The sequence below is a fragment of the Leuresthes tenuis genome, unplaced genomic scaffold (genome assembly GCF_036924035.1).
Source record: "Leuresthes tenuis unplaced genomic scaffold, fLeuTen1.0.hap1 SCAF_10, whole genome shotgun sequence".
In the NCBI taxonomy this organism is placed as follows: domain Eukaryota; kingdom Metazoa; phylum Chordata; class Actinopteri; order Atheriniformes; family Atherinopsidae; genus Leuresthes; species Leuresthes tenuis.
This window is the reverse complement of record NW_027325364.1, coordinates 262,346-278,182: the sequence shown is the minus strand read 5'-3', so window position 1 is coordinate 278,182 and position 15,837 is coordinate 262,346. Positions and strand designations below refer to the sequence as shown.

Genomic DNA, 15,837 nt, shown 5'->3' with positions numbered 1-15,837 from the left:
TACTCACGGCTAACTGCTAACTTACAGCTAACTGCCAACTTGCAGCTAACTGCTAACTTATAGCTAACTGCTAACTTACAGCTAACTGCTAACTTACAGCTAACTGCTAACTTACAGCTAACTGTTAACTTACAGCTACATGCTAACTCACAGCTAACTGCTAACTTACAGCTAACTGTTAACTTACAGCTCACTGCTAACTTACAGCTCACTGCTAACTTACAGCTAACTGCTAACTTACAGCTAACTGCTAACCTGTTTCCCTCTGGGATCAATAGAGTAACTATCTGTATCTATATATATAGCTGGAGTGTTTCTGACTGGAGGAACAGATTCATATGGGGGGGGGATTGACTGCAGTAAAACCAGTTAATTGAGGGTTTGGAAGTAAAATTAGGTTCTTTCCCACTAAAATGTAAGTTAAATAACTACTAAGACAATAAAAACACAGTTAAATTAGAATACTACAAAGAATGATAATAAATACCAGCAGCATTGGGGAGTAAAACTGCTAAAGTTCAGTGTGTCTGTTCTCAACATCCAATCAGAGAAGAGCTGCTCATCAATCTGGGTGGAAACTGGTAGAAGAAGAAAGATGTGATGTGACTCCTTCTGTTGAAACATCCACTCCCTCCATATACACACACCTGTCACCTGTAAATAAAACCTTTTTGATTGGCTGGAACTCTGCCCAGAGACACCCTGTGCAGGATGCTGATTGGTTCTCCAGCCGGAAAATAAAGTGAAAGTAAAACAGAGTCATAAGAAGGAAACAGAGGAAAACAGACGATCAGCTTCGATCAGCTTATTAATCAATATGTTTATTATCCAGTTCGTGGTGGGCGCTCTGCTCGTGGACCCGGTGATGAGTTCAGGTACTGGAATCCTGCTGGAAACGGCAGTTTCTGTCCCTCATGGTGTCCTCCACAGACAGAACAACCAGGTCTCATTCATGCTGACATAAACACAATCGTGCTTACCCATAATTCTTTGCTCCTGCCAGGCTCGGGGCGACACTCGCTGTGGGTATTGGCCTCCTACATCTCAGGACCGACCCACTTCCCAGAGTTCACAGCGGTTGTGATGCTGGATGACATCCAGGTGGGTTACTATGACTCTCAGATCAACATGCTGACACGGGTTGGCAGTGTAGGGGAGAAGGGGGCGGAGCTTGGTGTGAGCCAGGAGGGCGTGTTTATACTGCAGGAAATGTTCTCCAACATGAGGAAGAGGCTGAACCTGGCCAAAGACCAGATGAACCTGACGGCCGCAGGTGTCCACGTTCAGCAGCGAATCACCGGCTGTGAGGTGCTGGCTGACGGCCAGCCGGCGTTCATCATGTTCAGAGATGCTGCCAACGGGCAGGACGCCGACAGCCTGCAGTACAACATGACGCACTTCACCTACGCCGCCGCCGGCAGCTGGCAGCATGACGCACTTCACCTACGCCGCCGCCGGCAGCTGGCAGCATGACGCACTTCACCTACGCCGCCGGCAGCTGGCAGTTCCACTGGGACGCCATGAGGCAGACGTACGTCCAGACGCTCTACGCCAACATCTACCTGCCATTCTGTGCCCGGACTTTGCGACACCTGTTGGACAGCGAGAAACAGGTCGTGATGCGTCGCGTTCGCCCCCGAGTCCGCCTCATCACAAAGCAGGTGGTGGGCGGGGCTAAGCTCACCTGTCTGGCTACAGACTTTTACCCTCGCCACATCAAGCTGACGCTGCAGCGAGACGGCGAGCCAGTGGGCGCAGACCAACTGAGCGGTGGGGTGGTGCTGCCCAACGGGAATGGCCTCTACCAGGTGAGGAAGACGCTGATGATCGACGAAGAGGAGCTGCGGGGGAAACCCGTGTACACCTGCACGGCGTCTCACCTGAGCCTGGACAACCGACTGGACGTCAGGTGGAAGGCGGAGTCCTCACACTCACACAGAGTCCACGCCCTCTCTGTTCCCGCCATCCTGCTAGTTGCTGCCGTCCTACTGATGGTGCTGCGCTGGAGGAGGGGGGCGGGGTCAGAGGGTGTCACCATGGAAACAGATGAGCAGACAGCTGACAGTCAGCTGTAATGAGCAGTGATGTGTGTTCTGTGTAGTTCTAAAGCGAGTTAACCTCACCGTGTGTCTGTAAAAATACTAAATATCTGTAAGAATACTAAATATCTGTAAGAATATTAAATATCTGTTCAAATACTAAATATCTGTAAGAATATTAAATATCTGTAAAAATACTAAATATCTGTAAGAATATTAAATATCTGTAAAAATATTAAATATCTGTAAGAATATTAAATATCTGTAAGAATATTAAATATCTGTAAGAATATTAAATATCTGAAAAAATATTAAATATCTGAAAAAATATTAAATATCTGAAAAAATACTAAATATCTGTAAAAATATTAAATATCTGTAAGAATATTAAATATCTGTAAAAATACTAAATATCTGTAAGAATATTAAATATCTGTAAAAATATTAAATATCTGTAAGAATATTAAATATCTGTAAGAATATTAAATATCTGTAAGAATATTAAATATCTGTTCAAATACTAAATATCTGTAAAAATACTAAATATCTGTTCAAATACTAAATATCTGTAAGAATATTAAATATCTGAAAGAATATTAAATATCTGTAAAAATATTAAATATCTGTAAGAATATTAAATATCTGAAAGAATATTAAATATCTGTAAGAATATTAAATATCTGTTCAAATACTAAATATCTGAAAAAATATTAAATATCTGAAAAAATATTAAATATCTGAAAAAATACTAAATATCTGTAAAAATATTAAATATCTGTAAGAATATTAAATATCTGTAAAAATACTAAATATCTGTAAGAATATTAAATATCTGTAAAAATATTAAATATCTGTAAGAATATTAAATATCTGTAAGAATATTAAATATCTGTTCAAATACTAAATATCTGAAAAAATATTAAATATCTGAAAAAATATTAAATATCTGAAAAAATACTAAATATCTGTAAAAATATTAAATATCTGTAAGAATATTAAATATCTGTAAAAATACTAAATATCTGTAAGAATATTAAATATCTGTAAAAATATTAAATATCTGTAAGAATATTAAATATCTGTAAGAATATTAAATATCTGTAAGAATATTAAATATCTGTTCAAATACTAAATATCTGTAAAAATACTAAATATCTGTTCAAATACTAAATATCTGTAAGAATATTAAATATCTGAAAGAATATTAAATATCTGTAAAAATATTAAATATCTGTAAGAATATTAAATATCTGAAAGAATATTAAATATCTGTAAGAATATTAAATATCTGTTCAAATACTAAATATCTGTAAAAATACTAAATATCTGTTCAAATACTAAATATCTGTAAGAATATTAAATATCTGAAAGAATATTAAATATCTGTAAAAATATTAAATATCTGTAAAAATATTAAATATCTGTAAAAATACTAAATATCTGTAAGAATATTAAATATCTGTAAGAATATTAAATATCTGTAAAAATATTAAATATCTGTAAAAATACTAAATATCTGTTCAAATACTAAATATCTGTAAAAATATTAAATATCTGTAAGAATATTAAATATCTGTAAGAATATTAAATATCTGTAAAAATACTAAATATATGTAAAAATACTAAATATCTGTTCAAATATTAAATATCTGTAAGAATATTAAATATCTGTAAGAATATTAAATATCTGTAAAAATACTAAATATCTGAAAGAATATTAAATATCTGTAAGAATATTAAATATCCACCCATTTACATATAGATGTAAATACATTATATATGTGGAGATATACGATATATGTAGGTCCATCCATCATCTTCCTCTTATCTGAGGTCTCAGAACCAACGGGTCCAGCAGGGAAACCCATCCATCCCTCTCCAGCTCCTCCTGGGGGTCCCGAGGCTTTCCCGGGTCAGATGGGATGTATGATCCCTCCAGTGGGTTCTGGTTCTGATCCAGGGCCTCCTCTCAGGAGGCATCCGGGCCAGATGGTGAACCCACCTGTTCACTTAACTTCTACTTAATTGGTTCTGTATGAACGGGACTAATTGGAATTGAATTAATTGGACTTTATCTTTGAAGCGAACACATTTGTTGTAATTTGGTGCTTTATAAATAAAATCTGAGCCCAGTCAGCAGAACCTTTCTGTCCCTGAGGTGCCATCAGTACCAGAACCATGTGAGGCGTTACAACCAGTAAACGTGTGATTGTGTGTTTTCTGACCAGTGTGAAAAGGTCCAAAGACACCCAGTACAGAACCTCTCCAGAACTGCTCCAGAACCTCTACAGAACCTCTACAGAACCTCTCCAGAACCTCGCCAGAACCTCTCCAGAACCTCTCCAGAACCTCTACAGAAAGTTTGTGTTTCTTCATCAGAATAACCTCTGACTGGGAACCTGCTGAGGGAGAACCTCTGAGGTTCTGGTTCTGGTTCGACTTCATTAAGTCAGGCAGCACAGTATCAGTTGTGTTCAAACAGGATGTGGTTAGGGTTAACTAAGGGTTAACTAAGGGTTAACTAAGGGTTAACTAAGGGTTAACTAACCCTAACCCAGGATGTTTAACGAAGCTGTTTATTTTTCAACGACAGAAACAATAAAATTGTTCAAAGTTTGTACAAAAGATTAAAAACTGCGGTTCTTCCCCCGTTCTGTCCGACTCAGAACCTCCCGTGCAGCAGCTGGACGGTTTGGGTCCGACCGGCTTGGGTCCGACCGGCTTCGGTTCAGTACACAGCCTCGTCCACGTTGTCGTCGCTGTCTCCTCCGAACTCCTCGCCGTTGTCGAAGTACGACATGATGTAATCCGTCTCCTGCAGACAGACGAGTTAGAACCTCCATCTGATCAATAAAGTTTCAATTTTCAGAGGAACCCTCAGATCTATGATAATTGATCGGTGATCAGCTGATCAGAGTCCTGTCATCAGCTGATCAATAACCACAGATCAATAACCTGTTAATCTGTTCCTGTTAGTATGAAAATGCCTTGAAACAACAATCTTTCTCTTCTTTTCGGGTGGTGCTGTTCCTCCCGCTCTGATCCCTTATCGGATCAATGATCTTTTATTGTTTAAATACCAGAAGCTCTTCATCCAATCAGCCTTGAGCTTTGCTCTCACCTGCGGCACCCTGAGGTGTCACATGACTATGGAGGAGCAGCGCTTCTACACGCCGCCGCCGCCTCTAAGGCTGAGTCCAGACCTGACCGCAGGTGAGCTGGATGCAGACCAGTGGCTTAGCATCAGCTCACCTGAATATGTGAGGCTCCGCCTCCTGAACCTAAGGACGCCACAGGAAGCCCGCTGCCTACGTAAAGCTAGTGATGTCACACTATCAGCTGACTGGTCACATGGCTGCTCACCTCTTCAAACTCTTCCTCGTCATACCCCTCCTCCCCCTCGGCCTCCTCCTCCTCCTGCTTCTTCTTCTCCTCTCCCTCCTCCTCCTCGGAGCTCTGCTGCTCCTCCTTCTTCTCCAGCGTCTGTCAGGACACATTTCATCTCCATCAGTGACTCTGGGACGACCTCGCCGCTGACCGCAGGTCGTCTGCGACTCGCTTTAAGTGAAGATTCGACAGCTTTCTGCTGGGCTGAAGGTGAGTTTACCTTCCTGCAGGTGTTCCCTCCTGAATCAACCAAACTCCAGCTCACCTCCAACCTGAGCAGCACCTCCTCCTTCCCTCTGACCTTCTTCTTCTTCTTCTGACCAGGCTGACCTCCGTCTGAGCGGCTCAGCGACACCAACGCATCTGAGGACGCACAGTGCGTATAAAAGTAATCAGAGTACTGCTGAGAGTAATCAGAGTACAGCTGAGAGTAATCAGAGTACAGATCAAAGTAATCCGAGTACAGCTGAAAGTAATCAGTGTACAGATAAAAGTAATCAGAGTACTGATGAGAGTAATCAGAGTACAGCTGAGAGTAATCAGGGTACTGATGAGAGTAATCAGAGTACTGATAACAGTAATCAGAGTACAGCTGAGAGTAATCAGAGTAGAGATCAAAGTAATCAGAGTACTGATGAGAGTAATCAGAGTACAGCTGAGAGTAATCAGGGTACTGATGAGAGTAATCAGAGTACTGATAACAGTAATCAGAGTACAGCTGAGAGTAATCAGAGTAGAGATCAAAGTAATCAGAGTACAGCTGAGAGTAATCAGAGTACAGCTGAGAGTAATCAGAGTACAGATCAAAGTAATCAGAGTACAGATAACAGTAATCAGAGAACTGATGAGTCATCAGAGTACAGATAAAAGTCATCAGAGTACAGATAAAAGTAATCAGAGTACAGATAAAAGTAATCAGAGTACTGATGAGAGTAATCAGAGTACTGCTGAGAGTAATCAGAGTACAGCTGAGAGTAATCAGAGTACTGCTGAGAGTAATCAGAGTACAGATCAAAGTAATCAGAGTACAGATCAAAGTAATCAGAGTACTGCTGAGAGTAATCAGAGTACTGCTGAGAGTAATCAGAGTACAGCTGAGAGTAATCAGAGTACTGCTGAGAGTAATCAGAGTACTGCTGAGAGTAATCAGAGTACAGCTGAGAGTAATCAGAGTACTGCTGAGAGTAATCACAGAACTGCTGAGAGTAATCAGAGTACAGCTGAGAGTAATCAGAGTACTGCTGAGAGTAATCAGAGTACTGCTGAGAGTAATCAGAGTACAGATCAAAGTAATCAGAGTACAGATAACAGTAATCAGAGAACTGATGAGTCATCAGAGTACAGATAAAAGTAATCAGAGTACAGATAAAAGTAATCAGAGTACTGATGAGAGTAATCAGAGTACTGCTGAGAGTAATCAGAGTACAGATCAAAGTAATCAGAGTACAGATCAAAGTAATCAGAGTACTGCTGAGAGTAATCAGAGTACTGCTGAGAGTAATCAGAGTACAGATCAAAGTAATCAGAGTACAGATCAAAGTAATCAGAGTACTGCTGAGAGTAATCAGAGTACTGCTGAGAGTAATCAGAGTACAGATCAAAGTAATCAGAGTACAGATCAAAGTAATCAGAGTACTGATGAGAGTAATCAGAGTACAGCTGAGAGTAATCAGAGTACAGCTGAGAGTAATCAGAGTACAGCTGAGAGTAATCAGAGTACTGCTGAGAGTAATCAGAGTACAGATCAAAGTAATCAGAGTACAGATCAAAGTAATCAGAGTACTGATGAGAGTAATCAGAGTACAGCTGAGAGTAATCAGAGTACAGCTGAGAGTAATCAGAGTACTGCTGAGAGTAATCAGAGTACTGCTGAGAGTAATCAGAGTACAGAGCACCTCGGGGTGGTTTCCTGACATGGATTCGCAGCTCTTTGGGGAATCTCTTCAGGTCTGAAACAACAACGTTGAAAACACAGAATTATTACAACAGCTGCTCCAGGTTTCCGGTAACAGTCTGTGGACTAATCAGGACTCAGGCTGCCATCATCATCATGTGTGGTTACCATGGCTACAAGAGTCTCACCTGGAGTCCAGTCCATCAGGCCGTCTGTCTGCTCGCTGGCGTGATATTTATCTGAGTACCGCTCCACATCTGGACAGGACACAGACTTTTAAAAACACGTCTGATGCTCCATCAGCTGCTCTTCTTTGATTATTTATGAGTGGCAGAAAAATTATTGATCAGTTTGTTGTTCTGTGTGTGACCTCTTTGCGCTGCAGCCGGCTGGATGAAGCACGGCAGACTCCTCATGGCTCCTCTGAAATCCTGCTTCAGGGCCAACAGATACTCCGCCTCCTCCCCACCTGTCAGGGGGAGGGGCTTCTGCTCCATCACCTGGACAATATAAGGAGGGTCAACTACAAGTCCCAGAATGCACTGAATTTAGCTTATTTCAGCTGTCGGTTAGTTTATTTCAGCTGTCAGTTTGTTTATTTCAGCTGTCGGTTAGTTTATTTCAGCTGTCAGTTTATTTATTTCAGCTGTCAGTTTGTTTATTTCAGCTTTCAGTTTGTTTATTTCAGCTGTTAGTTAGTTTATTTCAGCTGTCAGTTTGTTTATTTCAGCTGTCGGTTAGTTTATTTCAGCTTTCAGTTAGTTTATTTCAGCTTTCAGTTTGTTTATTTCAGCTGTCAGTTTGTTTATTTCAGCTGTCGGTTAGTTTATTTCAGCTGTCGGTTAGTTTATTTCAGCTGTCAGTTTGTTTATTTCAGCTGTTAGTTAGTTTATTTCAGCTGTCGGTTAGTTTATTTCAGCTGTCAGTTTGTTTATTTCAGCTGTCGGTTAGTTTATTTCAGCTGTCAGTTAGTTTATTTCAGCTGTCAGTTTGTTTATTTCAGCTGTCGGTTAGTTTATTTCAGCTGTCAGTTAGTTTATTTCAGCTTTCAGTTAGTTTATTTCAGCTGTCAGTTAGTTTATTTCAGCTTTCAGTTAGTTTATTTCAGCTGTCAGTTAGTTTATTTCAGCTGTCAGTTTGTTTATTTCAGCTGTCGGTTAGTTTATTTCAGCTGTCAGTTTGTTTATTTCAGCTGTCGGTTAGTTTATTTCAGCTGTCGGTTAGTTTATTTCAGCTGTCGGTTAGTTTATTTCAGCTTTCAGTTAGTTTATTTCAGCTGTAAATTAATTTCAGCTTTCAGTTAGTTTATTTCAGCTGTCAGTTAGTTTATTTCAGCTGTCAGTTTGTTTATTTCAGCTGTAAATTCATTTCAGCTGTCAGTTAGTTTATTTCAGCTGTCAGTTTATTTATTTCAGCTGTCAGTTAGTTTATTTCAGCTGTCAGTTTGTTTATTTCAGCTGTCAGTTAGTTTATTTCAGCTTTCAGTTAGTTTATTTCAGCTTTCAGTTTGTTTATTTCAGCTGTCGGTTAGTTTATTTCAGCTGTCAGTTAGTTTATTTCAGCTTTCAGTTAGTTTATTTCAGCTTTCAGTTTGTTTATTTCAGCTGTCGGTTAGTTTATTTCAGCTGTCAGTTAGTTTATTTCAGCTGTAAATTAATTTCAGCTGTCAGTTTGTTTATTTCAGCTGTAAATTAATTTCAGCTGTCAGTTTGTTTATTTCAGCTGTAAATTAATTTCAGCTGTCAGTTAGTTTATTTCAGCTGTCAGTTTATTTATTTCAGCTGTCAGTTAGTTTATTTCAGCTGTCAGTTTGTTTATTTCAGCTGTCGGTTAGTTTATTTCAGCTGTCAGTTTGTTTATTTCAGCTGTCGGTTAGTTTATTTCAGCTTTCAGTTAGTTTATTTCAGCTTTCAGTTAGTTTATTTCAGCTGTAAATTAATTTCAGCTTTCAGTTAGTTTATTTCAGCTGTCGGTTAGTTTATTTCAGCTGTCAGTTTGTTTATTTCAGCTGTCGGTTAGTTTATTTCAGCTGTCAGTTAGTTTATTTCAGCTGTCGGTTAGTTTATTTCAGCTGTCAGTTAGTTTATTTCAGCTTTCAGTTTGTTTATTTCAGCTGTCAGTTAGTTTATTTCAGCTTTCAGTTAGTTTATTTCAGCTGTAAATTAATTTCAGCTTTCAGTTAGTTTATTTCAGCTGTCAGTTTGTTTATTTCAGCTGTCGGTTAGTTTATTTCAGCTGTCAGTTTGTTTATTTCAGCTGTAAATTCATTTCAGCTTTCAGTTAGTTTATTTCAGCTTTCAGTTAGTTTATTTCAGCTTTCAGTTAGTTTATTTCAGCTGTCAGTTAGTTTATTTCAGCTGTAAATTCATTTCAGCTGTCAGTTAGTTTATTTCAGCTTTCAGTTAGTTTATTTCAGCTGTCGGTTAGTTTATTTCAGCTGTCAGTTAGTTTATTTCAGCTTTCAGTTAGTTTATTTCAGCTGTCGGTTAGTTTATTTCAGCTGTCAGTTTGTTTATTTCAGCTGTCAGTTTATTTATTTCAGCTGTAAATTCATTTCAGCTGTCAGTTAGTTTATTTCAGCTGTCAGTTAGTTTATTTCAGCTTTCAGTTAGTTTATTTCAGCTGTCAGTTAGTTTATTTCAGCTGTAAATTCATTTCAGCTGTCAGTTAGTTTATTTCAGCTTTCAGTTAGTTTATTTCAGCTGTCGGTTAGTTTATTTCAGCTGTCAGTTAGTTTATTTCAGCTTTCAGTTAGTTTATTTCAGCTGTCGGTTAGTTTATTTCAGCTGTCAGTTTGTTTATTTCAGCTGTCAGTTTATTTATTTCAGCTGTCAGTTAGTTTATTTCAGCTGTCAGTTAGTTTATTTCAGCTTTCAGTTTATTTATTTCAGCTGTCAGTTAGTTTATTTCAGCTTTCAGTTTATTTATTTCAGCTGTCGGTTAGTTTATTTCAGCTGTCAGTTTGTTTATTTCAGCTGTAAATTCATTTCAGCTGTCAGTTTGTTTATTTCAGCTGTCAGTTAGTTTATTTCAGCTTTCAGTTAGTTTATTTCAGCTGTCGGTTAGTTTATTTCAGCTGTCAGTTTGTTTATTTCAGCTGTCGGTTAGTTTATTTCAGCTGTCAGTTTGTTTATTTCAGCTTTCAGTTAGTTTATTTCAGCTTTCAGTTAGTTTATTTCAGCTTTCAGTTAGTTTATTTCAGCTGTCAGTTAGTTTATTTCAGCTGTCAGTTAGTTTATTTCAGCTGTCGGTTAGTTTATTTCAGCTGTCAGTTAGTTTATTTCAGCTGTCGGTTAGTTTATTTCAGCTGTCAGTTAGTTTATTTCAGCTTTCAGTTAGTTTATTTCAGCTGTCGGTTAGTTTATTTCAGCTGTCAGTTTGTTTATTTCAGCTGTCAGTTTGTTTATTTCAGCTGTAAATTCATTTCAGCTGTCAGTTTATTTATTTCAGCTTTCAGTTAGTTTATTTCAGCTGTCAGTTAGTTTATTTCAGCTGTCAGTTAGTTTATTTCAGCTTTCAGTTAGTTTATTTCAGCTGTCAGTTAGTTTATTTCAGCTTTCAGTTAGTTTATTTCAGCTGTAAATTCATTTCAGCTTTCAGTTAGTTTATTTCAGCTTTCAGTTAGTTTATTTCAGCTTTCAGTTAGTTTATTTCAGCTGTAAATTCATTTCAGCTTTCAGTTAGTTTATTTCAGCTTTCAGTTAGTTTATTTCAGCTTTCAGTTAGTTTATTTCAGCTTTCAGTTAGTTTATTTCAGCTGTCAGTTAGTTTATTTCAGCTGTCAGTTAGTTTATTTCAGATGTCAGTTAGTTTATTTCAGCTTTCAATTAGTTTATTTCAGCTGTCGGTTTGTTTATTTCAGATGTTAGTTTGTTTATTTCAGCTTTCAGTTTGTTTATTTCAGCTTTCAGTTTGTTTATTTCAGATGTTAGTTTGTTTATTTCAGCTTTCAGTTTGTTTATTTCAGATGTTAGTTTGTTTATTTCAGCTTTCAGTTTGTTTATTTCAGATGTTAGTTTGTTTATTCCAGGTGTAATTTTTTCAAAATGCACCAGCTGACATAATTTGACTTCCTGTGTTGCTACACCTGCATGTACTTGTCAGCGCTGCCAAACTCAGAGGAAAACATAGGAGGAGAGGTTCAGGTAGTAAAGGGGCGGAGCTTACAGGAAACACAGGTGTCGGCTGCTGCATGGATGGAGGTAGAGGGTCTCCTCTGCTGATGCCGATTGCATCGACACAGAAACCCGGCATCCTGCGGCCACGCCCACGACCTGCCATCAGTGCTGCTCCTCAGACTGGACAGGACCAGGCCAGACCCTCCCGGACCGGGTCGGGGTGGTTGGAGGTGTATCTGGATCCTGGCAAGATAAACAGGACAAAACTCAGCGACCTCCAGCAGCTGACTGTCAGACTGATGTGTTTCTTCAGTTTAACATGCAGAACAGATCCGGTGCAGGTTCTGATTGATCTGTGGGCAGTCAGAAGGAATATTGATCACCAGTGTTCTGATTGAATGATTGACTATCTGTGTTATGTTAACAAGTGGTTTCTCCTCTGTCCGGTACCACTCGACCCAACTCTGACACACAGAACTTCCTGTTGGTGGTCACCTGCTGATTCGTCATGTGGGACTGTGGTATGTGCATGGTTTCCAAAGAACAAGAACAAAGGTGTGTGTGCGCAGTATTCTTTCAGGCCAATCAGGACCTGCAGGGTCCACCTGTGGAACCTCTGCTCAGGTAATACTAACACACCTACAATGGGGCAGGTGGAGTGTGGTGGAGCTACATCATGTGATGGTGAACAGTCAAATCTGCAGAGATTTGATCTTTTCTAAGGATCATGAAACCAGTTTCTGAGAAACAAACTCAGTTTAATGTGAAGCTGCCTGATCTGAGGTCAGACTGCACAGAGTACTGCCCTGTTCCGTTCAGCGCAGGCTCGGCTCCGGACTCCAACACTTCCGGTTAGTTTACAGCGCTGTTGTTAGCCTGTTAGCTGCTGTTAGCCTGTTAGCTGTGTTAGCCTGTTAGCACGCTCAGCGGCTTTCTCTGACCTTCAGCGTGTTTCCGGCTCCCGGGACTAACTGTCCTGCTGCGAGTGTTTCCCTCTGCTGCGTCTCATATTTTCCTCAGACCTTAAACCCGATAAACGTTCATGTTTTTAGCGGATCAGTTTCTGTTTACATCCAGCTGCCCGCCATCACGGTTTCTTCTTCTTCTCCGGTAGTGAGTGACGGCGGCCCGCCGGCGCCGCCTGCAGGTCAGAGCGGTCACAGCAGCTGATTCCTCCTTTCGAAATCTGGATCAAGGTGAGATAGTTTGAAATACCCAAATACTTTAGGAGCTAAATAAATCAATGACACAGCAAACTATATGAAAATTAATGTAGGTTATGTTTAATTTATGACAGGTGAATTAATCAGATATTTGCTTTAATTTGAAGTGTATCTGTATGACTCTAAAGCCTTTAAGTTCTGATTGGTCTGATTATTTCTCTGGCGTGTTAATTTCATACAGTCTGTGGTTAATTTCATCAGGAGGAAAGTGCTAATGGGGGTGTTTTCAAAGTACCCGTTTCACAGGTAACAGCCTGTCTTCAGAGAACACCCCCCACTATTTTGGATTAGCCCCGCCCACTGGAGGCAGGTAGACTGAAGAACGTTATTCAACGTCCGGCGGTTTTCTGAATATTTATTCAGGGAAGACCAGAGTGGAGTCATGTGATCAGGCTTTTTAATCCCAGTTAAAGATGAGCGGCTCAGTTTGGACCAACAGAACACAGAGTCCCAGCAGTCCCAGAACCAGGAGAGGAACCTCTGAAGGACTGTTTCAGGCCCTCTGGGCGGAGAAGGTTTCACCTCGGTAATAACCGATCAGTTCATCCATTTGTATTTTTCCCAGATTTTTCAGCACATCATGACAACCAGGAGCAGAAAGAGGGGGGCACCGAAGGGGTTAAAGTTCAGCAACACGTCACAGGTCGTAGCAGCAATATAATCAGAACCAGAACTTTCTTTGCTTCTCTTTTTCTTCAGTCTTTGAAGAGCAGCTCCCTCCCTCCTTTTCCTCGTGGCTTCATCATCATGAAGGTTTCAGCTTTTAACTCGAAGCCCGTCTGCATCCTGACCCAGAACCCGGCTCCTCTGGACTGTTCTGAGCACAAGTTCACAGTCACATCCCTCCCAGTCTGACCTCAGCTGTGACCCCTCCCCCTCAGGGTCATTGTCAGCCCCTCCCCCCGTCCTGCTGTCCCTCTGGCCCCGCCCCCGCCCCGACCCCATCCCCCGGGTGTTGGTGTGGAGTCAGTTTGAAGCAGGACGCCAGAGTTGGAGCAGCACCTCCGTGTCTCTGAAAAGGAAGAAGAAAAGAGGAGCGTTTCTGTGTGAGCTGCTGATGTTTTGGATTTAATCTGAACCTGATGAAGACGGCGTGGAGCTGGACCCCGATGAAGACGGCGTGGAGCTGGACCCCGATGAAGACGGCGTGGAGCTGGACCCCGATGAAGACGGCGTGGAGCTGGATGCTGCTGCAGGGACTCTGCTGCTCAGGTCTGATCAGCTTTTCTTTTTATGTTTGACTGACTGAATAAAATCCAGAAGAACTTTCTGATTCATCAGAAAAGTTGGGCTCAGCAGCAGCGCCTCACAGCAGAGGTTCCAGGTTCAACTCCCGGCTGGTTCTGTCTGTGTGGAGCTGCATGTTCTCCTGTGTGTGCCTGGGTTCTCTCCGGTTCTCTCGGGTTCCTCTCGGGTTCTCTCCGGTTCCTCTCGGGTTCTCTCCGGTTCCTCTCAGGTTCTCTCCGGTTCTCTCCGGTTCTCTCGGGTTCTCCGGCTTCGTCCCACCGCCCTAAAACATGCTGTCAGGTTACCTGGAGACTCTGAACTGTCCGCAGGGCTGAGTGTTGGTCCCTGGCCCTCTGGACCTGTCCAGCTGAACCTGCCTCTCTGGGATAGTTTCCTTGCTGCCTTCCTTCCCTCAGTTTTTATTACACCTTTTCTCTCTTTCCGTGCTTTTGTCCTTGTTTGTTTGTTTGTTTGTTTGTTTGTTTGTTTGTTTACAGTCTGAGATGTAAACTCCACATCAAATTATTGATCAGCTGATTGGTCTCTGATCAGGTGCTGGCTGCAGGTGACTTACCTGAACAGGAAGTGACATCATTCTGAGCAGCAGGGGGAGGGAGACATCTGTCCTGCGGGGGGCTCTCAGTCTGGTTCTCAGGGTTCAGACCTGAAGGATTTATGGGGGGGTCATTGTCACAGTGAAACCCGTGAAGTTCACGGTTGGAATCGGCGTGTGACATCACACCACGGGGTGGGGGGGGGGGGCTATTATGACCCTTAGGGGCCCCGTCTGCAGGGTCGAGGGGGTTCAGGGATTTAGAGGGCAGGCTGGGGGAGGTCTGTCTGCTCCCCCAGTGTTTTAAATGAGGGAGGGTGGTGGTTTGATAATGAAGAGCTCAGTTCTCAGGATGAAGAGAGACCCCCCCCCACACACACACACATCAGTATATGATGATATGAATCATCACTGATATAAGTAGAGTAAATATACTTTATATGGAGCTGATCACATTCACACTCTGATGGATCAGATGGGGGGGGCTCAGAAGCCGGGAGTCGAACCACCAACCCTCTGACTGGCAGCTCTTCAGCTTAAATACTTCATATATGTATAAATGCACATATTTACATCATCCATCCATTTTCTACCCGCTTATTCTGTCGGTCGGGTTGTGGGGGGGCTGGAGAGATGGGGGTCACCTGGACAGGAATGGTACACCTGGACAGCAGTGGAACACCTGGACAGCAGTGGAACACCTGGACAGCAGTGGAACACCTGGACAGCAACACCTGGACAGCAGTGGAACACCTGGACAGCAGTGGAACACCTGGACAGCAGTGGAACACCTGGACAGCAACACCTGGACAGCAGTGGAACACCTGGACAGCAGTGGAACACCTGGACAGCAGTGGAACACCTGGACAGCAGTGGAACACCTGGACAGCAGTGGAACACCTGGACAGGTCACCAGTCCATCACAGGACCAGAGACTAACAACCACTCACTCCTAAAGACAGTTTGGTTGAGAAACCAAAAACCTGACAGCATGTTTTAGGACGGTGGAACCGGAGAGAACCGGAGAGAACCGGAGAGAACCGGAGAGAACCTCACATACAGGAGAACATGCAGACTCACACAGACAGAACCAGCCAGGAGTTGGACCCAGAACCCTCTATAGTTACATCATATTCATATATATCTTTAGTCTCCAACACATTCAGCTCCTGATGAAGATGCTGAATGATTAGGATCTGTAGTGGATCTGTGACTTCCTGCCCCACTCAGAACCCGAAGGTTTCTGGGTCCTCCGCACCTTTGTTCATCATCTGCTGATAGATCCAAGGTTCTGTGTTTGTGGACTGGATGGACCCAGCAGTTAGAAACAGGACCACAGAACCGAGTAAAACCAAAACTGATCAGCAGCAGGTTCAGCTGAGCTCAGGGGATGGGT

At 41.6% G+C, this 15,837-nt stretch overlaps 2 protein-coding genes across 2 annotated transcripts; one reads left to right on the top strand and one right to left on the bottom strand.

Annotated features, from left to right (window-relative positions):
• Positions 1-790: 790 nt before the first annotated feature.
• On the top strand, positions 791-2,146 carry LOC140315589 (class I histocompatibility antigen, Gogo-B*0101 alpha chain-like). Its single transcript, XM_072393200.1, has 3 exons — positions 791-875; positions 1,004-1,464; positions 1,542-2,146. Exons 1-3 carry the CDS (start codon positions 818-820, stop codon positions 2,073-2,075), a joined length of 1,053 nt encoding a protein of 350 aa, XP_072249301.1. The 5' UTR covers positions 791-817; the 3' UTR covers positions 2,076-2,146.
• A 2,462-nt stretch (positions 2,147-4,608) lies between these two features.
• polr3glb (RNA polymerase III subunit GL b) lies at positions 4,609-12,542 on the bottom strand. Its single transcript, XM_072393414.1, has 8 exons — positions 12,380-12,542; positions 11,488-11,681; positions 7,691-7,820; positions 7,509-7,577; positions 7,322-7,375; positions 5,692-5,789; positions 5,403-5,522; positions 4,609-4,854 (listed from the first exon to the last, which is right to left on the bottom strand). The coding sequence occupies exons 2-8, from the start codon at positions 11,599-11,601 to the stop codon at positions 4,768-4,770; spliced, it is 672 nt and encodes a 223-aa protein (XP_072249515.1). The 5' UTR covers positions 11,602-11,681; positions 12,380-12,542; the 3' UTR covers positions 4,609-4,767.
• Positions 12,543-15,837: the final 3,295 nt, after the last annotated feature.